Here is a 27,990-nt window from a genome sequence, read left to right as displayed (position 1 = left end):
CATGTGCATGAATTTTTGCTTTTAATACCCAAGGAAGCTGTTTTAATAAAAACTAATCTGTTTGGCTATCTTCTGATAGCACTTCAGAGTTGCTGGCTTCGACTCTCAACTTGCCATTATCTGTTCTGGAGAGCTGCCTACTTTCAAGTGAGAGTGTTTTGCAGTCTACAGAAGAGTCTTTTAAGGGTAGTGTGCCAGACTATTTTTCATTCCCAGATTAGAGGTTAAGTGGAGTGGTAGAAACGCAGCAGGAGCTGGGAGATGCAGCTTTTCAAAAGCAAAATGCTGCCAGTCGGCAGATTGGCAGCACTGTGCCTCTACACAGGACAGCGGCATCCAACTCCCAGGGAGCGCAGGAATCAGTGGAAGCTGGAAGCAAGGAGATGCTGCCTCTTACAGGTGCATCTCTCAAGATGCTGTCATCCTTGGTACCTGGCCCTACAGTGCTTGTAATGTCCTGCACTCAAATCATGCCTGCATAGTAGGGTTTTTTTAGGACTTGAGAGTATACTGACCTCTGTTCTGCACACAGTCATGAATATTTCTTCTTTAGGAATTAGTTTTTAAGGAAGAGATTGTGCCATGTGCTACTTTTTCCAGCTTGTACATCAGGATCAATTACACTTCCTAGCAGTAGTTTTTGTTCTTGGAAGCATTAGGTAAATTTAGAAGAATATTGGGGAGGAAATTAAATGTTTTAGGCTTTAGGTATGGATAGAATGTCCTTCCTTCTCTCTGCATTTTATATTTTCATGATTTGTTTTCTGCTCATGTGGGGGGTATTTCCAGCATATTGGTGCCAAATTATTTCTCACTGATTCCAAACCCTATACATCTGATTACTCCATGTCAGTGATTCTGTCCCCTGCCTTACCTTCACATTTTCTTCCCTGTCCCTTGGCAAATTTTATCACTCTATAGAGACAGCGACTCACCCCATAGGCAGGGAGGATTATAGGGGCGTTTGATTCCTGGGCAGGAAACCATCAGGATTCACAAACTGGATTAAGGCAGCTTAATTTGTAATGCAGTGAATGAGTGTCCAGTCTAAACTTTGTAAAATAGTGTGAAGAAATCTTGATCCACTGACTCAAACTACACGTCGTAGATGGAAACTGTTTTTATTAGATGGAAGTGTGCTGGAAGCAGCTTGAAAGTATGTGGGGCTGCTGCTTGTACTTAAGAAGAGTGTGTGAAGACCTCTACCTTGCAATGGTTCCTGCCAGTACCACTGAGGCATTCACACATAAAGATGTGATGTGTGTACAGACATACATACACAAATGGACGCACTTGGAGCAGGCAGTGTTCTTTTAATAGTGTTCGGAAATTCTGCAGATGTCATTATGAACATGTTCATACTGGCTCAGGTTCTTGGCAGACTAACCCTTCCGTGCTGTTGAACTGGAAAAAAAGAGCTTTCATATCACTTACCCTGCTTGCAGCTTGCTGACCAAGGAAAAAGAGGCACTAGCAGTAAAAAAAGTGGGAATACCCCAAGATTCTTGCGCCATGCTTTTGCAGGTGCAGTTTCTGCCTTGGGGCCCGTTTCATTCAAGGTCAGCTGTCTGTTGAGCACACTGACTTTGCCCAGAAAATGTGCTAGAAAATTGGACTGTGATTAGGTCGATAGGAAGCCTTAGTTGTCAGTAAAAGACTTTTTCTTTGCAAAATGAAGCACTGGGGGATTTCTTTAATTATCTGGCATTTTGTGTAATTTAAGAAAGTAGGCAAAACAAAAAAGAGATTTCACAGTGGTCTCATATGCACTGACAAGCACAGATGCAGTTGTGGACACTTTGCAGAGCTTGTACGCCATCACTGCAAATGGAAGAGCAGAAACAACACTGTGCCTAGAAGGAGAGGGAATGCCTGTGTTAACACCATGGAACAAGCTCTGAGCATACTTTGCTGGGCACCCATTCTACCCTGGTCTACTCTGCTATAGGTCACCAAGTCTTCTACTTTTGCTGAAGTTGTACCAATATGTTTTGTAAATGCACCTTTGCTTTTGAGTAATGAATGACACATGGCTTCTTTGACAGCTCAAGGCTTGACTTTTCATCTTGACACCCTTGGGCATCTGGCAGATGACAGATGATAGATTTAGACAAACAGTAAAAGCTACAGAGTGCCTTGTATGTGTGTTTATCTTAACTTTGTAACACGGTCCAAATGTGATTTAACTTCATGTATTTAAAGGAGACCAATTGGGAATGGCATTCACATACAGTAGGACAGCTGATGCTATTGCTCTAATTACTTGTTTGGTATAGTTACTAGCAAGTTTATAATTTCCTGAGCATGACTGGGTCTATTGAATTAAAGCAGCGTGTTTTGAAAAAGAGAGAAAAAGGAAACCAAATAGTAATTTAACAATAGACAATAAATGTAAACCAGAACTTACTTACTTTACACATTTTATTCAGGTTGAATTTAGTTTGGGGGTTGCTTTTTTTTTTTTTTAAGGCTCCCATTTCCTTTGCCAAATAACTTCTAGGAACAAGATCTTTAACATGTTTTCTAGACTGAAGGTAATAATGATGTTTTCTGTAAAATGTGGAGCTGTTAAATGCAGTAGTGCAGCATGTTAGGGGAATAGGAATTCTCTCTTTGAAAGTATTAGAAAATACTCTTTTCCATTAGCCAATGCACCTATTTCTTTACAAAAAACAGCGTGGAGAGGTAAATTTGGGTGCAAATGACTGCTATTTAATAACCATTGCTATTAAAACCTAAATTGCTTTTAGTAATTTTTAAATACTGCATTGCAGAATTTCTAACATACATTGGCATGTTTTTGCCAGGACTACCTTTTGTGCCCCAAAATGTGTTCACATATCCGTTTCTGCAGCTCATTTTTCATTATAGTACAGCAGGATAAGTATGCATCTAAAGAAATATAGACATGTTCTCTGTGCAGAGAAGCTAATAATTTGAGGGTTACTCCTGAAAAATTAACAAAGTCCAAGCCTGCTGTGGAAAGGTTTTCATTGCATGAGTGGGAAAAATCATGTTATACTGCTGTTTACATATGCACTGTTCCTGATAGGATATTTTTTGCATATGTTTTTGAGATTTTTTTTTTTAAGAAGTGGAAGATAGACTTTTTGACAAAATCTTAAAATAGTTTGATTCCATTTTTCTCCTCCTTGGGTATGTTGTTTGATTATCATGAATTCTCATTTCTCCTTTCTTGGTTGTATTGGTGAGTTACTCCAGATTTCTCATGGGGGTGTCACTTTGGGGAATGTAGTTACATAATACTGTGCTTTTGAGAAATGAATTTGAAAAAGAAAAAAAAAAGTAAAATGCTCTAGATCACAGATACTTGTGAAAATCAATCAAAAAATGGTTCTATGGAAAATTATTACATGTTCTGGAGATATGAGTATGAGATTTATTTTTCTGTGTATTCTACCTGCCTATACGTATATTAACATTGTTGGGGTGTGTATGTAGAAGAAGTTTTTTTCAGGGCAGTGTAGAGCAGGATTGGAATCTGTAAGTGGTTCTGAAACAGATGTCAGAATTGACAGACAAGCGAAATATTACCATTGAGGAGAGAAAAGATGAAAGCAAGTAATAGACCACTGCTGGGAAGCATGATCTAATTGCAAGAGATGGTGGGATGAAACCAAAACAAAACCAGTAAAAATCAGGCAGGAACACAATAAAAATCAGAGAACCAGCATACCTTTAGCATAATCCTTCATCCCATTCCCCACAAACATATAGGGAGCCCTAATTTCTGTGTCCCTGAGACCTGATGCAATAATAAATCAGTGAATATGGTCTTCCCATTTACCTTTCCTTTTGCCTCTCTCATCAGATGCTTTCAGAATGGAGGGGTAAGTAAAGATACACAAATAGAGGTGGCCAGATTGTAGCATGAAAGAGAAATGGTTCATAAACTAGTCCCAGCCCTGTGAAGTTGCAAAACACATCCCACCATCTTAGGGAGGCTCAGAATCAGACCCTGTTGACTGGGAAAAGCATGCAGAAAAAGAACCCCAGGCATAAAAGGGGTTTTAATTTGGAGGTTGTTCATAATCTAGGGAAGGAGAGCTGTAACACTTAATAAAGTTTGTCTTTAAAACAACAAAAACTGTTGCTATTTTGCATCATTTTGTTAGTGTAGTTAGGTAGGATCAACTAAGGGGAATTAAAGAGTTTGAAACAGTTACACTTCCCGACTGGTCAGACTGATCGGATCTGGAGGATGTGGATTTCATAATACATTTAACTTGGCACCCTGGGTTTATTTTTTTTTTTCTCTGCTTGAAATGTTTTTTTAATGAGAAGCTGCATTTTAGAGACATAACCTTATGTAAATACTAGCCAGGAGAATTTGATATTTAACTTATTTTGCTGGAGAGAAGAGTCTCTCCTGGTAGTATACTTTTATTAAACTCACAAAATGAAATTCATCTATGTTTGAGAACGCAAGCCTGGATTGTGTACTGTGAGGGGTTTTTGTCTTACACTGATGTAGGCTCAGTTATGCTCAGCACAAAAAGTGCTAGTGAAACCCCTCTGAGCATCTGGATTAAATGAATCTTTGAATTGCTAATTGTTTAAGGTTGACCTGGTAGATCTCCAACAACAGTCTTTATGTTTTTTGAGATACACAGTTACACTCTGTTTGGAAAAAAACCCAAAACAACTAACCAGTAAAATTCCCCCTTGTGAATTAAGTACTTAATTCATGTACAAAAAGTGGTGGTTTGTGCCTTAGAACATTAATTTAAGGGTGGTCCTGCCCGAAAACCAGGTGGATACTACATAAGGAGTTGCAAAAAAATGACGTATATATGAGACTGTTCACATTACTGTAAATGAGAAGGATGTCCATGTTTTAAAAGAATGTAATGTGAAAAAAGGTAACACAATTTAACTTAATGAAAGATAAGTTTGGTCGTTGGTGAACCTGTCTGGTAAAGTGCCCCTACATACTTAGTGATAGTAATTAATGCAGGTCATACAGTTCCATGAATCTGAATTACATTCACTGGCATGAAATATGTAAATATAAATTAGGAAAAGCCCAGTTACCCCATATTGTTAATTCCCAGTTCCTGTATGTCAGCAGCACAGGTTGCTGGTTATCTTCACTTTTCATTTACATGGAAATTTAAGACTTCTAGCACCACCAAAAATACTTTAATTCATTTGGACACTATATAACTTTGGTGTATTAAGAAAATATCAGCATGAGGTAACCTATTTTAAGTCCTCATTTGAATTTATGTCACCTAAGTAACTTGCCCAACTAGTCATATATTTCAAATATCATGCTGAACTAACACTGTAGTACTTAAGAACAGATTGGCAAGAATTTTTTATATTTGCACATTTGTCTTTATGTATTGTGTTGTATATAACTCTGTGATCCTTGGAGTCCCTTCCAACCCATACCATTCTATGATTCTATGATTCTATGACTAGATGGGTTGGACTAGATCACCTGATGTCCCTTCCCAACTCAGGTATTCTGTGATTCTGTGTTTTATACTGTCTGTGAATCAATGATGTGCTGGTTCACAATATATAATGCTACCCAAACAATACTTGGCGATGCCAGTTAACCAAAGAACGGACTGCTGAGAGTACCCTAATAAAAGAAAGGTATCATGCATTACTAAGGGGGTTGGTTTCAAGAATGGCACTTCCTTTCCTTTTCCAACCCAGTATGATGTTTTAATGCTTCATCTGAGTCTTCCTTTTTGGTACAGCTGAATAGCACAGATGCAGAACAACAAGCAGACATGGTACAAAAGTTGTTTCTAAAGCTGTGTTCATACCACTCATTTTTGGAATTTTGCTGATGTCTCATTCTGAATTCCGCTAAATCCTGTTTTCATTTCAGATTCTTCTCAGTGGGATAGTTTCCTTTATTGTCTTTCTCTCATCAGTTATCTTTTTTGGGGAAAAAGACCTGTTTGTTGATCAGGTGAGGGGGGGAAATAAGAGTTCTTAATGACATCTTCCATGCTGTTTCCAAACAGGGACGAAGAGGCTTAGGTTCGGTCTTTGTTTGGGCATCTGGAAATGGTGGAAGAAGTCGAGACCACTGCTCCTGTGATGGCTACACCAATAGCATCTACACTATCTCCATAAGCAGCACAGCTGAAAGTGGGAAGAAGCCATGGTATCTGGAAGAATGTGCATCCACACTAGCTACAACGTACAGCAGTGGGGAATCCTACGACAGGAAAATAGTACGGTCTTTGCATTTTTTTTTCAAGTATATGGGTTTGTGTTCTGCATGGTGATTTTGGGGAGAGTGAGGGCAAGAGAGCTTATTTACACTGATTAATAGAGTGCTTTAGAAAAAAATCGTGCATAGGCAAGTTCATTTAATCCCTGTGTGTTACTTGGCTGGAGTAACCACACTGCTCTTTGACACCACCGTAGGTATCTCTGCATGTTGCTGCCTTGTGCAGGGCAGTTCTACCCAGTTCATAGCAGGTATTCCGACTCACCAAGTTGCTTCCATCTCTGTGTGACACTTTTTCAAAGATCTCATTGCTACTGCCACTGAAAATGCCTATTAATAGACCTGAAAAGGTGTCCTCCTTTTATTTTTAAGGCAGTTGTCTTTAGTTTTCGTATTTTAGACACATGAGATTAGCAGTATTCCTACATACCTTTCTATTTCCTGATATTTTTTTGATGTGGCATCCTTAATCTTTTACATTTGGTAATGGTCAGTTTACTGCCTATGCCAGCTCAGTACTCATCTTTCCTGTATTGTTCCTTATCTCATTCCTAAACAGCCAGCATTAATTTTCCATTGTGTTTTCATCTTGGCTGGAAACCGACAAATTGTTTTAATGGTGTTTGTTACCATTAGCATTTGTACACTGTATCTGCCTTTTCAGACTGAGTGCACTCAGTATGCGCAGTATTCAATATAGTACTCTTTTTAACCTTTTAAACCCTTGTACTAGGATTAATCAGCTTTGCTAATAGTGTCCTCTGCTTATTTATTCTAGTGTATAATGTACAGATCTTATTTTCTTCCCAATCAGAAAATTTAGGAATTTTGAATTTGTTTTTTCCCCCCTGGATGTTTTCTTAAGCAACCAGTAACATTACCTTCTTTCTTGTCTGTAGCAGATACCTCTTTTGGTGTCAGTGAGGAGTTAAAAATTCCCACAGCTATGTTTTTTTTATACTGTCTGCCTTGTCTTTCAGGATTCTGGGATGCTGGCCATCCTTTCTTGGATTCTTCCTTATTTTCAGATGATCTAATTTTTGTTTTAAACATGTTCTGAGGTACTTCTTCGTTCCAGTAATTTTTCTGTTCTTAACTTGCTTCTCTCCACTGAAACCTTATCTTTCCTCCTGGCATGTTTCTTGTTCTTCCTGATAAATAATAAAGAAAAGAAATTACGCCGTCTCAGAGCAGTCCTCACTTCTGTGATTAAATTCCCTCTACTGTCCTTTAAAAGACCTTCACTAACTTCTTCATGTGAGACTAATATAATGTAAGGTGAGCAGAAGCCATTGTGGTTCTCCAGTCTAACCTCTTGCTTAGCCGAGTCTGTAGGACCTCCCTGGAGCCTTCAAATCCAGCAATGAACTCAGTAATGTTTTTTACAAATAAAATCAATCTTGTTTTCAAATTTTTCAGTGACAGAAAATCCACTTAAATTTAGGGCAACTGTTTTTAACTGCCTGTTGGTATTAAAAAAATTCTCGTTTGCTATCTGAGCTCCTCTAGCTTCCATTTCTAATCATTTTGTTGTGTCACAGATTTTATTGCTAGTATGTAGAGCACTCTTGTCTAAAGTCTTCCTCTCTACCTTTGTAGCCTGATCAGTTATGCCCTTTTGATAAATGAAGGTATCCTTCTTCCATCATTCTGTATAAAGCATGCAAACACCCTCCAGTTTTGTGAGCTTTGAGCTCCCAGACTGGACACACCAGTCCAGTAGTAACTGTATGATCAGTGCCAATTGCACAGGAAAATGTTTATCTGTCAGGGCCAGCTCAGTTCCCCTCTCTTTATACATTAAGCCTGGCTGGGATTTGTTAGCTTCACTGTCATGTAATGTGTTTACCACTGAGTTGCACCCAACCTGCTTGCAGAGCTTCTGCTTCACTTTTTCATAGTTGGTGGTCCAAGGAGGGTAGTTACGGTCTCTTTATTGCACCATTAACTGCTGGCTGTACTGGTTTTGTACTCAATCCAGACCAGCCCTCATCATTACTTTTGCTTTCTTGAAGGTTTCTCCAAGTGCAACATTGGACAGAAGATGCTGGTGTTTTCTTCCAGGTCTTTGATAAAAGCTTTAGGTCATACTAAGGCCAAGAACCAAATTGTAGAAAGCCTGATGAGAAACAAGGCTCATTCCTTATATGTGCTGTACACATATATATAATTTCTCTGCATATACCTGATTTCTTCAATATATTTACCTTTTGAGACTTTGGAATTATCCCATTTTAAATCTATGTATTATGTATCATGTACATTTTTAGTCTTTTAGATATTTTTTTAATGTGCACTGTCACGTTATGTGTCTTGTAGAATGCTGTGCTACTTTCAACCAAAGTAGTAGCCAGAAAAAAATTACTGCAGCACTTTGGCAGGCTCTCCTTTCCAGCAGCTTATGTTATCCACCATTAAATATACTACTAGTTAATTAATTTATTAATAATTGGTTTAAATCCTGTATCAGCTGTTTTAAGAGAGATAAAAACTTGGCAAATGAATGAAATTACTATAAAAATACTGCTCTCCCTTTCAAAATATTAACAGTGTATGGGTTTTCTTTCCATCTTCTGGAACTTCTCCAGTGTTCAAAGACTCGCTAAAATCAACAGTACAGTCTAACATGTTCCCTTTCCAGCTCTTGTAAAAGTCTTTGGTGTTTCCAAACTTTCTGATTTAAGCTTGCTATGTAAAATAGCTATAAATAGGAAGATGATTTATCATCTTTGGATGTTCTGAAAACTTCATTTATTTTTTTTTTCCAAAAAGGAACATTCAGTGAAACAGCCATTAATTGTACACTGGTATTGACTATTCTATTATATCTGAGCAATTAAAAAAAATATTGATGTGGATTGTTCTTTTGCTTCTGATATATTTGAAAATTAAACACCCTTATAGTTTATTCTGTTATTTTAGGCTTCACAATTTGACCTTTGTCTGTCCTAACTACCTCTATGCACTTTCTATCTTCTAATTTTTATTTATTGTTATCTACATAATCTTTTATTTCCTTTCTTTTTGATTTTTTTTATTCTAGTGTATAACTTACAGATCTTATTTTCATCCTGATCAGAAAATTTAGGAATTTTGAATTTTCTTTTCCCCCTGGATGTTTTCTTAAGCACTGCACCTTAATTACTGGCACCTGTCAATACTTATTTTGATTATTAGTGTATCTTCGTTCATTTTTAAAATCCAGTAATTTATCTGTATGCTTCTCAGTCTTTACCTGTAGTTTTTCACTTAGCTGATTTAATGATACGTTTCTCCAATTCTATAGTTCGCTAGAGGATTGTCTTCTACTTTTTGTAATTAGCATGGAATTTCTGCTTTTATGGAATTGCTATTTCAGTAAGAGACGACTTCATATTTGTCATATGTCACTCCCTTATGATTTACAACAGCATTAAAAACGCCTGGAAGTGATCTCACCTTTATTTTTAAAGACTCTCTTATGAACTACGAGAATAATAATTTCCTAATTTACTGAAGTATAGTACCAATCACTTCTAGAATTTATACACTGTGCATAAACTTGCAGTTTTATATTTTATTGTGAGATTTTTAAAAGGTATGCATCATAAAGGAGAGTTTAATTGTTTTACATATATATATAGATTGAATATACATTGTCCCATAATGGTTGTCAGCCTAGAGAAGATGAGGCTGAGGGGAGACCTTATCATTCTCTACAGCTACCTAAAAGGATGTTGTAGTGAGGTGAGGGTTGGTGTCTTCTCCCAAGTAACTAGCCATAAGATGAGACAAAATGGTCTTGAGTTGTGTCAGGGGAGGTTTAGACTGGAAAGTGTTCTTCACCAAAAGAGTGATCAGGCATTGGAACAAGCGGCCCAGAGAGGTGGTAGTCAGCATTCCTGGAGGTGTTCAAAAAACATGTAGAGGTGACACTCCAGGACATGATTTAGCTGATATAATGGTATTGGACTGTTTCCAACCTTAAAGATTCAATGATTCTCTGTCCTAAGGAATCTGCTTTGGCAGGGGGGTTGGACCCAATGATCTCTTGAGGTCCCTTCCAACCCCTATGATTCTGTGATTTTATAATTAGGGTAATTATGAGATTTTATATAAACATTATTGAAAAGATTTAAAGGTAACCTCTAAAAATGTTCTTAATGCATAGTCTACATTGGAGATATCACAGAGGCTATCAGAGATAAGTATGCTTTTACTTTAAATCCGTAAGTTCTGTATGCACTGGTTGCTTTTACTATTCAGATCCTCTATTCTTTTGGGAGCAATCCAGTTGCATATGCTGATTTTGGATTATTTCTACAGAGTGTATAATGTTGCACAGCGGATGGTAAAAGTATAAGGTAATGAGGAGGCATAAGCATTAACTGAATTCTGATGATTCTTTGTTTGCCAGAACTTAATTTACAGACTACTCTTGTGCCAAACAGTTTGATGTTGAGTCTATCATAAGATTCACTGACCTCAAATCCTTGAATATCAGACCATCAATACTGCCTCCAACACCTTTTCCTGTACTATATTATTAATTGTCTTCTGAAACATGCTACCTGTCTGGGGGTGTTTTGCTGCTGATACTTGGCATTTAAAGCCAGGCAAGCCCGTTATTCCTCCAGACACCTTCAGTGACGAAGCAGAATAGGGTACAGTAGATGCAGTCAGTACTTCTCTGTGCTGTGTGTAAACCAGTTATCCCTATACAGGATAACAACTACATTCTGTTAAACTACAGCCTGGTGAGAAATGACATGAAATTGTGAAGCCAGCTTTTCAAACTGAGTATTAAGCAGTTCTTTCAAGACACACACACACACACATGGAGTCAGAAACTCTGCTCTCACTTGTGTGATTGTCTTCCTCATAGCTGGATTTTGAGAGTGGTAATGATAGTATTGCTATTCTCTTTTGCAACTTCTCTACTGAAATCCAATTTTCCCAAGGACCTATCAAACCTCTTTTACCTTGGAGAGAAGTCGTGTTTGAAACAAGAACTGAACTAAAACAGAACTGAAAATTTTGAGAACAGTCTTTCAACTGCTATAAAATGCTAAAAGAGTCTATAATAAATGTGTATTTGTTTACATTGTTGTGCCACACATCCTTATTTTCTTTTCTGTTTTTCTCTCTATTATAAGGTAGATGAAAAACACAGTAACCAAATGTTAGGCATTCATTGCGTGGACTAAACGTTCTTATAAAAATGTTTTAGTTTCAATACTGACTAATGGAAGCACCCATACTTTTATAACTACTCAGAAGACTTTTTTCCTCTTTTCATTACTACATCTTCTAATACTTGCCTGTGACAAATGTAGAATGTCAAATAATTTTAGAGGTTTTTCTAGTCTGGGTGGTTTTTCAGTCTTGTACAATGATAACTTAAGAGTATTATTTCACCTATGCAACTGTTTTCCATACAGAGCTTTTTTACCTTCTTTTTTTCACTTTATACTAAGGTAAATAGATTCAAATTCTGGCCTGAATTAATCTGAGCTGACAGTTACAGTTAAACACGCACTGATGTTACCATCTTGCATGAATTCCTGTTTGCTCAGGGAAGAAAGGTGCTTCAGTTGTGTTTGACTTCATGCTGTACCAAACTGTATTCCAGTAACTGTTAGCCCATTAAGGAGCAAGTTTCCAAGCTTTGGATGTATTTAACATGACCGAAGCATACAAGTATTTTGCAGATGCAGCTGGATGCATGCCTTTTACATAGTCTCTTAGAGAACTAGAATTACTTTTAAGAGTTAGCTAGAGCACCTGCACTGCCAGCATACATATAAGCATAGAAACTCACACTCTGGGACAAATGCAAATCAACAGTGGGTAAAAACCATAGAAATATACTTCTTTATATGTACAAGTTATCTCTCACAACAGGGAGAATTCAGAAGTATTAGCTAATAAAATACAGTTGTTAAGCATTTTTTCCTATTATTCTCCTCCCTGCTACTTTGAATACTATAGGGAAATGCCAGAAGATAGCTTGCCCACTCCAGACAATTGGAACTAGGCTCGGTTCAGCATGTAGTTTTATAGGTATACATATATATATATATATATATATATGCCTTTCATTTATCAAACACGTTGCATAAATGCTTCACACTTCCTTTGAATTCCTTTCCCAAATTATTTCTTAAAGCACTAAGGAATTTACATATGAAAGTCTTCCACGGATATAATTTATTAACATATTACATGACTTACCTTCTGAAAATAACCTTCTGCCTATTTCATTATTTTCTAAAAAAATACCGATTCATCTGATGAATTTCTTTCTGTTCTAAGATATAATTCTGCCTTTATGACTACCTCCTGCTCTCAGCACAACTTAAAAACCACAACAAAAAAATCCCCATCTCCTGCCAGTTGTTAAAACACAAACAAAACCCTGGTCTTTTTCAGAAATTCTTTCAGAGTATCAAGTTACACACAATGTGGCACCTTCAATTTTGGGTGGATACAGATGCATAAAGGATGTGAGAAGGAGCTGTAGTTTTTTGTTAAATCCCTTGTCAATTTTAGGGACACAAGTTCATAGAAATCAACATATCTTAAAGAACTGTAGCTGAAGGTGAAAAGTTATTCAATCAGTTTGGAAAACTCATGCTATGAAATATGAAACAGCAATAGATTCAGAGGATTGGGAGAGGAAGAGTGAGCATGTTCTCTACTAAGGGAAATCCCATTTTGACCTTAGTCATTAACCTCTTCCCAGTCAGTGAAACTATGGAAAGATTGATGATGCAGCCTTAATAATGACTCTACAAAAATGGTGCCTCCTTAATTCTTTGGAACAAGTTGCTTCTATAAAACTTCTATAAAAAGTGTGTCTAGAGGGTTTGGTTTTGGGGTTTGTTTTTTTTTTTAAATGTGGATTTTCTGAAAGCTGTTGGACTTCAGTCAAATCCGGTCGATTCAAAAGATTTAGAAGTGGACAAAACTCTAGAAATATTACATGGTCTTCTCTTGGGCTGTCTGGTCAGCATTTTCATAGATCAGCAGATGTTAGAAAAGTATTTGAAGAATACAAAAGTGTTGTACTCAAGAAAAGATTGAGAAGTGACTCCTCTCCACCCTACTGATCAGAATGTCATCTAATGTACACTAATGACAGCTTCATGGAGCTGTCAACAACCACATCCCTTTACTGGCATTAATGACATTGCTTTCTTGTGAGTCAGAATTTGGCACACTATTTTTCTTCTTGAAACTTGTTCGCCTGTTGGTGGTCCTGTATTTCTTTTTTCTCAGGGTAGTTGCGACACTTCTCTGGCAGCAAATCCATGGTGGTGAAAAAAATGCCTCAGATCTTGGAGGTAATTTCACCTAAACATCTCAGGTCCTGTCAGTAGCTTTGCTTTGAAATACCTCAAATGGGATTTCCACTTAGGAAGTTTTCCCTACACATTTTAAGATGAAGTATTTGCTGAGTCAAAGAGGGAGATAAGGTTCGAACTGCTGCCACAGCATCCACTTAGATCATGGGAGATAACGTTGCCAAATAAAGAGGTGTCATCATTTATTGTGCTTCATATCTGTAGCTACTGGGCAATAAAAATACTCAGAAAGCATGTTCTTCCAAAGGATAAGAAACACAGCACAATGCAGTGTGCTTTTCACTGCACTGAGGAGTATTTCCTTCACAGTCTCCAAAGGAAGAGCTGCTATGAGGTTAACTGTCCCTGCCTGAGCCCCTGTAGGCTTTGCTGCCCTTTGGTCCTTTGAGGAAGGTGCCTGCTGCAACACTTTTTTTCAGGGGATGAGGTACCAGGCTACAAAAGAGACAAACGTGTTAGTCCCTCTTTCCACCCTCTGTTTTTCCCGGCCTCCTCCCCACTCCTCGCCACAGCACTGACCAGTTCTTTTTTCCAGATGGGATGTCCGTATCTTTTATGTCTCGGTTTGGGTACGTCTTCCTGTAGTCCTTGGATATGTTAATCCCACCTGCAAAATTACTACCAGCATTTGCATATACAAGCAATGTAGTGTAAGGGCCACTCCTGCTGCAGTCTCAGCTCTTAATACTGTCAGGGCATTTATGGAATCTGTGTGCATAAAGGTTTTTCCAACACTGCTAATTTTCATTGTTAAATTAATACAGAGTCAATAGGTGAGAAGGAAAGAGATAAAGAAATTCTGTGAATTTTATTTATGGGCTTCAACTTTTAGCTGATGACAGATAAAAGAAGTTGTATAACAAGGTGTCCATTTGTAAAGGATCTAAGTAGGGCAAAAGAGCTTCTTTCTAACCTTAATTATTCAAGAAATCTGGCCTTCACTAGTTTAAGGATATGACATTATAAATGCTTTAATTCATTATTTTTCAGCTTCTAGAAGCTTCCATTTTGTTTCACTTGCTCACTACTTTCTTTCAACAATCATTTCCTGGGTATTGTTAGCTCCTTCTCTAGTAAAAGTCTTGTACTAGCTTGCATGTGATTACACACCTTGAGAACTAAGAGCAGCCTTACACTTATTATGTAATACATATACTCCTGATATGGCTAATGCAAACGTGAAACTCACACCTCCTACATATGTTTGCTTCTATTCTGATCAGATAGGATGTGGCTGTTTTTCAGATCATGTTTTGCATGTATCCCTGTTTCAAAGCTAGACAGGCATTTTTACTGTGCTTTTTCTTGTGAATTTTGATCCTCTGATACTTTCCTCCCATCTTTGAGCATATATCTGTGTTGCAAATGAAGTGTGATATTAATGAATTAAAAGAAATGGAGAAATTATAATTACATATACTAAGGTAAGAAGCTGCATAAACAACTTCTCCCCTGCCCCTCAGGCAGCTATTTTATGCCTCATAGTACCTAAATCACAGGGATCAGCTGGAATACATTTTTGTATCGCAGGTCATTCACTCTGCCACCTTCGTGGAGGTTTCCATGCTGTGGACTGATCTTTGCTGGTATCTGTTCTCAAGTCTGTGTGGATTTTGTTTGAGCTCCTATTAGGCAGTAGTGACTTGTTCTTTGGGAGGAAGGGTGTAGATTGCAATCACTTTAAATTAATATTGACTGAAAGAAGCAGAATTTAGAATAAACACTTTTTTAATGTTTAATTTACTGTCTTACAGAAAGAATCTGCCTAAAATATGTTATGAGATAGGAGCATCCTAACACTAAGTGGAAGATTGTGCCTCTACTGGGTACTGCACATTACAGTTTATGCATCCACTTAGATTATATGTAAAAATGTAGCAGCATATAATTAGGCAATACATAACAATTTAAAGCTACAAATAACAAATTGTTCTGTGTCTACGCCAAATTTGTGATTACATCAGGTTTTTCCAGTGAATTGTTGCTTAATTTATATGAATTATTGCATAAGACAGAAATGAAGGTATGTGTTCAGTGCTTAGCATGAGCCCAGCTGTATTCTGTTCTGTGACATACATCCAGTGTGATTTCAGACACCCTAACTAAACCCTCCATACCTCTTTTGTAGTCTTCAAAACAGGAATAAACATTCCATATGTAGGCAATGCTGTAAGGTTTGGTTCATTCCTGTTTGGAAAGCACTTTGAGATGCTTGGATAGAAAGTGCTCTTGAAATGCGAATAGAAGGTCAGAGTTCTAACTGCGAAGTTTTAAAATCCTCTGCATGTTTTTCTAATTTGCAAGTCTTTTTGTTTATCATGCCATGAAGAAGTGGAGACTAACATGTTTTCAGTGCAATATAGAGAACACTTTTCCAAGGTCACAAATGACTCAGGCTCTGAACATCCATCGCCATGTATTCAGACACCTTTTTTTACCTTTCCGTGCAATGAAAGAAGGAAATACCCTCCACGTACATGTAACTCATTCAAGCAAATGAAACTTGTTTTTGATTTCTGAAGCTTTGTTCTAAATTTCACACATTCAATTTCTTCCAGATCACCACAGACCTGAGGCAGCGTTGCACAGACAGCCATACTGGAACCTCAGCCTCTGCACCTATGGCTGCAGGCATCATTGCACTGGCACTGGAAGCAAAGTAAGATCTGAGTTATAGTCTGGAATAATAAATAAATCAATAAATAGAAAGAAACATATGGAAGGTTCTATCTCACCCATCCAGCATGTTTATCCAGGGATCTCAAAGTGCTTTGGAAACTTTGTCATAGTAGCTATCCACAGAACCCTTCCAAGGGCAGGAAAGATCCGCATGCTTTATTTCACATGCAGGAAAGCTGACACTATGTAAATGACAACAGAGTACTCAGTGTTACAGTCAACTAAAACAGTGTTGAGCACAGGTAGTTTCCACTGTATAAGGTACAGCATCCTCACAATGTCTTACAGTACCCTCAGAGTGCGGCCCACGTCTTCTGTACTCTGCAGACTAAGTCGCCTCCTGCGTTCATCAGGGTCCACTTAGTGGTGTCCCTTCTCAAACACTGAGGAAAGTTTTGTGACAGTGCTAGGCTACCATGAACACAAATTATTGTAGTATGAAAAATAAAAATTCAGACTTTCAGAAAGCTGGTTTTTTTTTTCCGATGAGCTAAATCCCTCAGCTGTAGAATCATGGATAGCCTAGCTCCATAGACCTTTCACCTTTAGCTCAGTAAAGTTTCCACCTTACTCAACTGCAGGATTTTGTTCTTTGTGTTTACTATATATCTTTAAAGTGCTTCGTGAAGCAGCAGAAATACTGTAGATTTGTTAGGTAAATCTATGTTTCAAAACCTTTGGCATTACTTTGCACTGTACTTGAGAATATTTGCAGGTAGAATGCTCCACCACAAATCCTGCTTGAAATCAAATGTTTCTAAGCGCTAGGAGATTGGTTCTATTAAATACTGAAGAAAACCAGTTTAATCTGGGCCCAGACAGTTCCTTTGAAGGAATTAAAAAAATTACACACAGTAGTAATTTCAAACTGTATGTAATTCATAGCAGCAGCATTATGTTTCCATCTTTAATGTTGCTTTTATGAAGAAACCATGGGCCAATATTCAACACAGAATATTTTCTGCTGTTGAGTTCCAGTCATGAGATGAGTGTTCATAATTAAAGAGCTGACATAATCTTCAGTAGTGTAGTGCTTGTGTCATTATAATTAGATTTTCTTAACACAATCATTAGGAAAAAAGGTCTTTTGAAAAGTTATTAGAATGGTATTGTTCTTTTTGAAAAAAAAAGTCTTCTTAATCTCTTCTTAATCTCAGTTTTAAAATCATTAAATCAATTCTAAACAATTTCCATACAAAGATAAAAATTACACGTGTGTAAATTTCATTCTGCTGAAAGGTTTTCTAATTATTTCCTAATGAATGGAGGTTGCTTGTTAGTTATTTTTTGTACTTTATATGATATTTTATGTGCTTTTTGTAAAAAATTATAGCTGTAATTAGAGGTTTCAAGGAGTTATGATACACAATACCTACAACCAAGCTGTTGCTGATTGTGACATCTTAAAATACATTGAGTTTACATTGCTACACAACCTTTTTCCTTTGTGAACTTTGGTGACTCTGCCAATGGGAAATCCATGTTAGTGCCTATCAACTATTTTGGGTTTTTTTCTAAATTAATAGCTTCTATGATAGGAACAAAGACAAGACTGTATTAAAGCTTCGCACACAGTGATGGAAACAAAATTTGCTAGTGGCTAAAGAACCTAGTCACTTTTTTTTGTATTTGTAGTACTCTGCAGCATAATTCTAACATGAGATTTAGGGTGAAAATTTATTGATTTTGCCTCCTTTCAGATTCTATTCAGTTTCACTATATGGAGGGTTCTTACCTACTTCGAAACCTTAGCTTCTGTATTTGAATAGATATAAAGGAATATATTAATAATATAATAAATGTGGTGTTAATAATTTATATTCCATTCACTAGCTTTTCTCTCCTGTGTGTTCTTAAAACCAATATTCTGAACACAGGCATGAAAAAAACCCACGAAATAAACCAAAAAAAAACCCCACCATAAAATATTTCCAGGCTTCCCATGTTGTTTTTTTCTCCTAAATTAATCCAGTCCTAGGGTTCAAGAAACTTCTGATTTTGTGAAATGACAGATTATTGAGTAAGGCCTTTAATATTACAAGGAGGTTATATCATAATATATTCTATTTTAATGCCTGGAATTTGCATGAAATCTATTGACGTTATTTTAAGCAGTTTCTGAATGCTAATTCTTATTTATTTATCCAATTTGAAAGTTCAGGTTGTATTTTGCCAATTGATATTTGCCAATTTAGGTAATCCAAAATAAATACTAGGAATTAAAGTATGCAAAAAGAAGTTTTGAAGACATCTTAAGTATTCTCCAATATTTTTAAAGTATATGGCATATAAAGGATGCATGATGTTGTGGCTTGGTGTAAGGGTATACTGGAACTAGTTGGTATTCAAACAGAGTTTGCATTTCCATAGATTCTTCCTTAGATTCCATATTAGTGCCTGTGCTAATAGCACTAGTGTTTATATGAGATTTTTTAAAAAGACAAGTTGCAAAGGGGTTTTGCAAGGTTAATTATGCACTTTGTGCAGCAAGCTGCTTAAAAAATGAAGCACTTAGTCATGAACAGTTTTTGAATGTGTCTGTAATAATGTATCGTTTCATACAAACACAACAAATTATACTGTGGAAGGGCTTTGAGCCTGTGAGGTTGGTTTTCCCCAGTAGCCAAGTTCTGTTCCTGGGAGACATCAGGAGGTAAACAGAGCACTCTTCTGGCCTGGATATGAGTTAGAACAGCCAAGACGTTGCTTCAACTCATACACAAAGGTACATTAAACCAATGGAAAATTAGTAAGGCAGATTTCCACTCTGACTTGCCACTTTATTTCTTTGATAAGCCCCATATGGTAGGAGTAGCATATAGCTGGTGGAGAAACTCTTACCTGCCTCCTTATTTGAACTTACTTTGTTTTTTCAACTGGGATCTGCCCCTGAAATTCTGGCAACAAATTGTTTTGGGATGGTGGTCTCCTTAGTACCCCAATTCCAAGTAATGTAATTTTAATTTTCCATCCACTATTTGAGGCATGGTTTCCTTCAGGATAACTGAATTTCAGACTTCTCATTTGGAATGCCTGAGGGCATAGTGCAGAAATGCAGATATGCAACAACTGCCACACAAAGAAAGACATCTCTTAATCTTCATATTTTACAGTTTTCTTATGTTACTCATGTAGTTAACTGTTTTATCTGATGGCTTCCAGTGTATCTGGTATCTTGTTCAGGCTCTATGAATAAATGCTTGATTGTGTACTGATCTTCTTTGTCATTATATAATGTTGAATTTTGCTAACTGTAAACCAGCAATTATGGATATAAAGTGTAATCGATTTAGCCAGCATATCAGCAATGTTCCTACTAAAAATAAACTCTTTGCATTGCATAGTACCATCTGCTGTTGATATCAGAAATACTCATTCTCGTTGTTGAAGGGTTTGAATTTGAAAATCAGGTGACTCAGAGTCTGAGGAGACAGTATACCACATTTTTGCCAGTGGGTATGTTCCAGCATTGAGCCATGTTTCTCTTGAGCTTTAACCACCTGTGCCACTTAGGCAATTTCAGTTATTATATTGACATTGACTTGGAAGTACTGTCCCCAGTGCAGGTTCCCTGGTGCTTCCCATTTTAAGGTCCTGTTTTCAGCTACATGTAACTTTGCCAAAGAATAATCATTCAGTCTGAGATTTTCCATGTAACTTGCTTTAAAAAGGTTTTAAGAAAATTCCATCCATGCATTTCTTAAACTGCATCTAGGTTAAAAGAAATATTTGACTGTGATGATTTTTAACTTTTTCATTGAGTTTTATTCTACACTTTGGAGCAACATCTAGAAATAGAACAAGTGGATAGCAGTCCTTTTGCTGCCAGGACCGTGCTTTTTAATTTTATAAGCTTTTAAAAATCTCAGTTAGAATGTGCTCAGTTGAGAGTTTTAAAATATGGCAGCTCTATCAGCTGTAGTTTCTTGGTTCTCCAGCTTTTGGACGCTTCACAGGGCTGTATCTGAGTTGCTCTTAGGGGTGATGCTGGCTCTTCACCTTGAGAGCAGGGAGCCTTTCTGCTTTTCCCATGTTCTTGCTGCAAGAGGAAAAAGAGGAGCAGGTTTGCTGGATTTCAGTCTCTCTGCAGCCTGTCTGTTGAGATTCCTCGCACCACAGTGTCATAGCTCAATTATATTAAAGGTGATCAATAGAGATGGGTCAAATCAGTAGTATGCTCATCATAACTGCCTGCATTAACCTAAGGTATTGTAAGGCTTCCTCACATGCACAGTCACAGCTGCATCTAAAACTGGCAGCTGAGCTATGATTTTTGTTGCAGTTGCTTCCATGCTCTTGTCCCTCAGCAGACTGCGCAGAGTGTCTTTTGGGCAGTCCCGTTGCATTCTTCTTGTGGAGAAGGCACACTAAGAGATGTGATTCAGGTGCCTCTCTCTCTCTAGGAATTTCTCCTCAGAAAGTAATCATTGTCAACCTGCAGTTGGGCCATGGATTGTTTTATTTTGGCACTTAGGTTTTTCTGTCTCTGGAAAAAACATAATACTCTGTAGCCTCTGGAACATCCCACCACTGTGCACCATAGAACTGACAGTAGAACACCATTGCTGATAGATGTATGGATGCTTATACTGCTGTTCACCTAAAGGAATGTATCTGTATGTCGTATCACAGCTTGTCTGTATTCCATCCTATAAAACAACATGAAGATATTCCAAAGGATGGTTGTAGCCAATGCAAAAACCTCACGAAGAGGCTAGGGTGCACTGCAGGTGGAGATGCTGCACAAGTATAAACTGAATGGCATAAAGCAGAGCCAGGCCTGAACTGATAAAGATGATGTTGTACAGGCAAATGCTGTTACCTTGAAAAAGTGCTAAAAAAGCTGTAGCTTTGAATAGAAAATTGTAATATTATAGAATTTGTAGAGTTTGAGGTGTTTAGGATTAATATGTTTAAGATATGAGTGATGTTCTGAGGTTACTTAGTGACTGTTGAAATGGATGATCTAGTATGTCTTTCAGCAGTGGAATGTGGCAAATGTCAGGACACTTCAGAATTATGTTTAAATTATGTGTTCTTAATGAGTGTTAGTCAGCAGTTTATTTTCAAATATGTATGATTGCTTTTCTTAGTCCAGTACCTAAATTAAACTATTAATGAAAGAAGAGGAGGAATATGACAATTAGTGTAAAAATGCTACTGACAGCAACTGTGAACCTAGAAAGATATTTTCCCAAAATTTCATTAATTCCACATCTCATTAGACAGAGAGGTCTATTGCCTGCGCCATTAACGCTACTAATAACTGATCTTTGGCTTACAGTATTTTCAGTGCCCATTAATTTTTTTAAGGGTTCGTCATCTTAAGATGGGCTTTGGTTTCTTTCAAAGGGATCTGAGTGGGTAAAATTGAATGTAAATCAGAAATTAACAGGAGAAATGGCAAATTTCTGACAAGTGATCTGGAAGCCAGAATAGAAGTGCGAGCAAAGAAGGAACTGAGAGCTAATGCTGAGGTAACTGAATGTTTTTGTTTGAGATACTATTTGAATGAACAGTGGCTTACCAGGTCAGAAAGTGAAAACTGAAACAGAAACTTAAATGGCATTTACAAGGAAAGAGTTACATGCTGATCAGCAAAGCACGTAATATTCCTAACTGTTATAGTAGGAAGTTAACAGGGTGATTTGGAGAATATATGGCAATTAGAATCTATAAGGGTGTGAGGCATGTCAAAAACACATTTTGTATGTCCATGTGTGTGCATGACTGGCTTGTTAAACACTAGGATCCACTTTTTGTATTGTCTTATTTTCAGGAATTAAGTGGTTATGGTGTAGACACCTAAGCACAGGATAAGCAGTACAATTAGAGGCTGTCTTCATGTCTCATTTCCTCTTAAAATTCTGTGCTGCAACAAGCACCTTCAAACTGATTCTTTATGTGACCTGGGAAAGAAGATTGTCCCCATTACCATAGCTAATATTCCTGTGCATTGGCTATATAATGGAGTCATTAGGACAGGTAGGAGGGTTATTGATCTCGTGGGACTATTTGACTGATTTGTAAGTGGTGGGAAAGAGTGAATAATCCAGGAAACTATTTCTTATGTTTTGTTTATAAATTTATCATAAAGCCCTTAAGGGTGATATTATGCAGAAATTAAGAGATGAAAACGATTTCCTACTGCTCTGCAAGATGCTCTGCTTCATGCTTCTGCATGAAGACTCCCTTTTATAGCAATAATTATCCCATATCTGTTCTCTTATAGCTAATATTTCCAGAGAAGGTTATTTGATACTTCCAAATTGAATGGTGATCCTCTTCTTAATCCACCCTGTGGTACTGTTTTTCCTTGATACTTTGGAGAAAAGTTTATTGTCCTCTTCCAGGAATTCTCATCAGACTGCTATTTTGGCAAGAAATACTTTTTTCCAGAAGGCCACCTTTGTCACATTCAAATTACTTGTTCTGAATATAATATAGCAATCATGTTGCTAACCATATAATTTTGCTTAAGAAAAAACAAACCAAAGTTTCACCCTATTTGTTTATTGCATTGAGTGATATTTTTTTCTAATTGTCTTTGTTGCACCAATTATTTATTCTGAACAGTTATTTTTGGCACAGTATCATTATGCAAAAGGGTAGAGCCTGAATTCTTTATTATTTCCAGGATTAGCCCAATTGTCACTAGGGAGACTACTTGTGGAATGAAGAAATCAGATTTGGCCAAAAATGATGATCTGTTATTTCTAAGCAGCCTCTTTAAAGATATAGTTAAATCTCAAATGAAATTTACTATTACTGCAATAGAATTGAATATATTTTTCCTATTTAATTTTTTCTCTTTTACCTTGTTTCACAAACATTTTGAGAAGCCTGAAAGAAGAGGGCCGTACCTTAGAGCATAGCTGTTGGTTAAGGACACAACATTCATTATTTTTTGGCTGCCATACAAGCACTTTAGTATGTAATTGTTCTCACTTCTGCTTATTCTGGTTTGATTTTAAGTATTGTCTGGTATGTGTAATCCCAAGGCAATTTCAGATGAGACATTGAAAAAAAAAATTCTGGAAGGGAATTGCCTCTTTTTTGAAATCAATCCATTATCAAGCAGAGTAAGTACTGCTCATGTTAATGCATTTGTTCATTTCAAGATGTTTAGCCATTAATTCTTCTGAGATTAATCAAGTGGTAAATCAATTAACATCAGTGACATCTTGTCTGGATCTGGGGCCCACATGGCTAGCAAACAACTGTTTACTGACTTAGGATCCAATTTTGACATGTTTTACAAATATTTGACCAATTCTGTGATTTTTCCAGATGCTTTAAAATTGTCTGCTAGACTATCTTGTTTAAAACAAAACAAAACAAAAAAAATCCCTCTCCTTTCTCCAAATGAACTGCTATTTTGACATCATTCCAATTTCTTTTTATTTTTGTTTTATGGGGTTTTTTTTTTTAACTTTCTGAAAAAAAGTGATGAGGAAAAAATTGCAGACCTGTTTGGTTTCAAATGAGGTGTCTACTATGGAGAGAAAAATTCGATATGGCAATAGCTTAGTTCTTAGTACAGCAAAGATGCTCCAGTAGGGTACAGACATTGGTTGGAATATTGTTTATGTGCTGTTAAATCTCTTAGATATAAGTGTGCCCAAACTGCCATTCCTTGAGAAGAAAACATTAAAATCTTATGAATTATACACTAAGCAAGCAGATTTGGAGGTTACATAAGAGACAGACTGATTTAACTACATACCGTATCATGTCCTGGAAATCAGACCTTTGATCAAGGTTTTCTGCCCCAGAAACGTATACATTACTTTTTGTGATCAGGTAAAGAAGGTAAATATAACAGTGAATGGCTCAGTTTTCAAGATCTACCATGATCTTTGTTTTTAGAGGTACACCATGATTCTGAAACATAATATAATTTGCTGACTGAACAATTAAGTCAAATTTCTGAGAGGTTAGTTTTATCAAGTGGAGACTACTGTATTTTTAGATCTTTTACTTATGCCTAGTTAGATCCAACATTAGACTATCATTCCTCTTTAAATAATCAGTTGACTGTGCCCTGTCTTGAATGTCTCATTTAGAGCTTGAGAGGAGTACTTGAGTGCCTTATTTTTCATCAGTAGCATGTATAACTCACTTTATAGAACAACAGATTGTTTAGATTCCAGATTATAAAGAATGCAGCTCTCGGGATTCCTAGAGGTCTTCCTGAAGGCTTGAAGCATATTTTTCTAAGACTTTACACAGGCTCTCAGTGAAATTCCTGAGCTGGTATAAAATCATATTTTTTTTCTTGAATCATGTTACGTGACTGTCCAAGCACACCCTATCTTACAAGCCCTTAATGCTCCTTACATTCCATGACTTTTTTTCCCCCTGTCATTGTACCAGCTCAGCCAGATAAACCATTACTGTCATTCTAGTCCCACTGTCCAGTATGAGAAATTCCATTTAAAAAAAAAAAAAAGTATCTGTGGGCATATTAATGCTTCAATAAATGCTCGAAGGTATAAGGTCTCCTTAAAAATAACAGAATAATTTAAAAGTGGGAATGCCCTGATATCTTGTAGCTAAAAGCAGAGAGAAATTGAATAGCCATGGATTGACAAAGCTTGGAAGAAATAATTTAAAAAAAATAAAATCTCTGGCTACAGTTAAAAGATTCACTTAAAAATCAGCCTCCTTCTTCAGATTATTCCGTTTCCTTTTCCTGTTTCAACAAGAAGCATGGACCAGACTCTCTGTGTTAACTCTAGAAGAATGCATGCTGCTTGTTATGTTGTCCCTGCTGTAGGCACAGAAGAATGCTAGGTTACACCAGCATACACATGGTGCACACACACCTACACTCTACTAATCTGCATTTTTAAATGGAATGCTATTCGTCTTCTTCCAAATGATAGAAAAATGAGAAATTGGAAAAACAACCAAAAGCAAAACCAATGATAGCCATGCACCTTTAAATCATACTCTAAGAGAAGAAATTCTTGGTGTGGATCTAAGAGGAACAAGAAAACTATAATCCCAAAGGATTTGCTCTAGTCCTACAAGATAAATGGGCATCAATGTCACAGTGAGGATGCAAACGGCATCTTCTTTCATACACATCTGTGCAATCAGGCACTTGCTCTGTACCTATTCACATTCAGTGCTGCCTGCTTGATCTTCTTGAAAAAACCACGTAGACCCTCAGTGGATTCCAAGACTGGTAATAGACGAATTAATAATAACAGAGGCACATGAAATAGCTTCAATAGGAGCTGAAAGTCTAAAGAAATTGCTTGCTTGAGCGTGCAGTTAGAGTTAGTAGAGCTTTTCAGCAAGCCATTTTGCTTTTTTTCCTTTGCGCTGGTCAAAGTAGATCATATGTAGCAGTTGGTGGTCATACAAATTACCTCTGTCTGAAATGTCCCTTGTGTTTTATACAACAGAGTATTTTCATATCTCATTATAGTCTGCTTAATGCAAGCCTCCCATCTATATAAATAATTTCACATAGTAATTCTGTGAAATTAGGACATGTTCTTTTGAATTGCGCAAGGAAAGGATAAATAAGATTTGGTTTGGGTTTTGTTTTTTAGCTTACATCACCTTGTATCCCTACATTCTGGTAAAATATGTCTGATCGATGACTTTGTCTTTCCCCTTTTTCATAGTCCATTTCTGACCTGGAGAGACATACAGCATATTATTGTCAGAACTTCACGCGCAGGACATCTGAATGCTAATGACTGGAAAACCAATGCTGCCGGTTATAAGGGTGAGAGCTTCCTTTCTTCTTTGCCATCTTATATGGTCTTTTTGAATAGCTATTTAATATGTAAAGCAATTTGTTTGACCCTCTGTTGTGCAGTTTTGAGACATTTCAGGCTCAAATTGATGGGCCCCATCTTCTCTTTTTAAGGAAAACTTCTTAGAATGACTAAAGAAAAAAATGCGTTGGGCAGATCTTCATAGTCCCTTTCAGTCCGATCTCATATACTGCTGACAAAAAAGCTTGATCATGATAAATGAGTCTAGAGTTGAAGATAGAGCAATTTCTGGACTGAAACCATGTTCCTATTCAGAATTGCCAGCAGTATTTTCAAATTTCTGTTTTAATATCACTCATCCAACATTATTTGTATTCGAGATTGCTGTCAGATTTAGGATAAAATCTTGAGGTACAAGGACTTATAATGGAATGGAAATCGTACTATTTGGTCAACTGTCATGAAGGTTTCTAAAATTGTTTACAGTCTTTCAATTTTGTATTATTGTAACTGTTTTCTTTTTGTAATGCTAGCAAAGGTAAATATTTGTGCTATTAAATGATATTTTTTTTTTCAGGGTGAGTAAGTACTAGACCTTGAATCCATAAAACAATGTATTTCGAAACAGATTGGCTTCTGATTCCCACTCAGTAAACTCTTACTGCTATAATTTTGGATTGCATCTAAAAAAAAAAAAAAAAGAATCCCTAAATGCCTTATTTCTGGTTCTCTGATCATGAGATTTCCAATTCTTCTTTAAAAATGAGATTGGAGCTGTTTTGTTCTAGGATATCCTGAGAGAAAAATGTAATATACAAAAATCATAAAATCTTTACCCTGGTTTCACTTCAAAACTGAAACCTAGCTTTAATCTATTTCAGATCAAGGCAGTGCTACCATAGAGCTTCTTAAATATATATATCATTGTGACCTATGACATTTCAGCTGCAATGGAATAGAAACAAAAAAGAAAAAGCCTTTCATTTTTGGATCCAAACCAGGCTCTAACTACAAGAGGATAGATTTAGAAATGGTTATTTCACTTGAACCCTCTCATCATGTGAAGGTTCTGACATTCAAGAGCCTGATTTTGTCCAATTTACAAGTGCGTGTCCATGCACAAAAAACATACATAGTTAGGTACTTCCTTAATTGCAATAACATTACAGTATTCATTACTGTGAAACATTTCCTGGGATTAGAAACGTTTTGGCAGGAGATTGTAACTGTATTATCATTTTGTCTGAGCTATCAGAAGTTCAAACAATGCTTTTCAAGTAGCATAAAGTAGAACTTTTTTTTTGTGTAACTCGCTTCCAAAATTCTATATTTTTATGTTTTTCCATTTATTGCCCAAGAGAGGCAAACACCCAACGAGGCATTCCACAGCAGCTGTCACTCATTATCAAAGGAGAGGTCACACTAACACACCAGCAGTAGCAGCATTGGCAGCAGGACTTGCACTGTTGCACCACTGGAGCCTGCTTATTCTGAATCCTTGTAGCTCCACAATTTTCTGTGCATTATAGCAGATAAATAGTGAGGAAACTAGCTGAAAAATTATTTCTCCTCCACTTGTGCAAAGTCAAGAACATAGGTAAGCTCAACTGGGGGACTGGGATTCAGGAAATATAACCTGAGCTGGCAGAGCTCTGCTGTGGACTCCATGGTGGAATTGAGAAGGAGGAAGACAGACTAAGTGCCTCGACCTCTGTGGAGCTCAAGAATCAACCTTAACCCAAATAAAAGCACTAGTTTTAACTAAATTATTTTGGCAACTTAAGCTGCGCAAATGGTTCCAATAAAAATGCAGCTCTCTTTAAACCTCTGTTGGTTTTGGAAGAAGGAGAAGCAAAAGATTTAGATTAACTCACAACATCCAAACCTGAATTCAAAAGGGGGTTTGCACACCGCTGCTGGCAAGACTGAAACAGGTTTTTTACTATTGCACGTGGCAATATTTAGTATAATATTACACTATTATCCTTCATGGTTGCCAAGAGTAACA

General features: G+C 36.9%; 1 protein-coding gene across 1 annotated transcript in view; it reads left to right on the top strand.

The window, feature by feature from the left end:
* The window catches only part of PCSK5 (proprotein convertase subtilisin/kexin type 5), a gene marked incomplete at its 5' end in the record, with an annotated part of 182,677 nt that overhangs the window by 114,393 nt on the left and 40,294 nt on the right, over window positions 1-27,990 (top strand). The window contains 3 exons of the mRNA XM_084278334.1: window positions 6,009-6,221; window positions 16,125-16,225; window positions 25,887-25,990. Of these exons, the coding sequence (XP_084134460.1) occupies window positions 6,009-6,221; window positions 16,125-16,225; window positions 25,887-25,990 (418 nt within the window). The remainder of the gene's footprint in view (window positions 1-6,008; window positions 6,222-16,124; window positions 16,226-25,886; window positions 25,991-27,990) is intronic.

Source organism: Gallinula chloropus (genome assembly GCF_964237585.1).
Source record: "Gallinula chloropus genome assembly, chromosome: Z".
Taxonomy (NCBI): domain Eukaryota; kingdom Metazoa; phylum Chordata; class Aves; order Gruiformes; family Rallidae; genus Gallinula; species Gallinula chloropus.
This window is presented reverse-complemented; position numbering and strand designations above follow the sequence as displayed.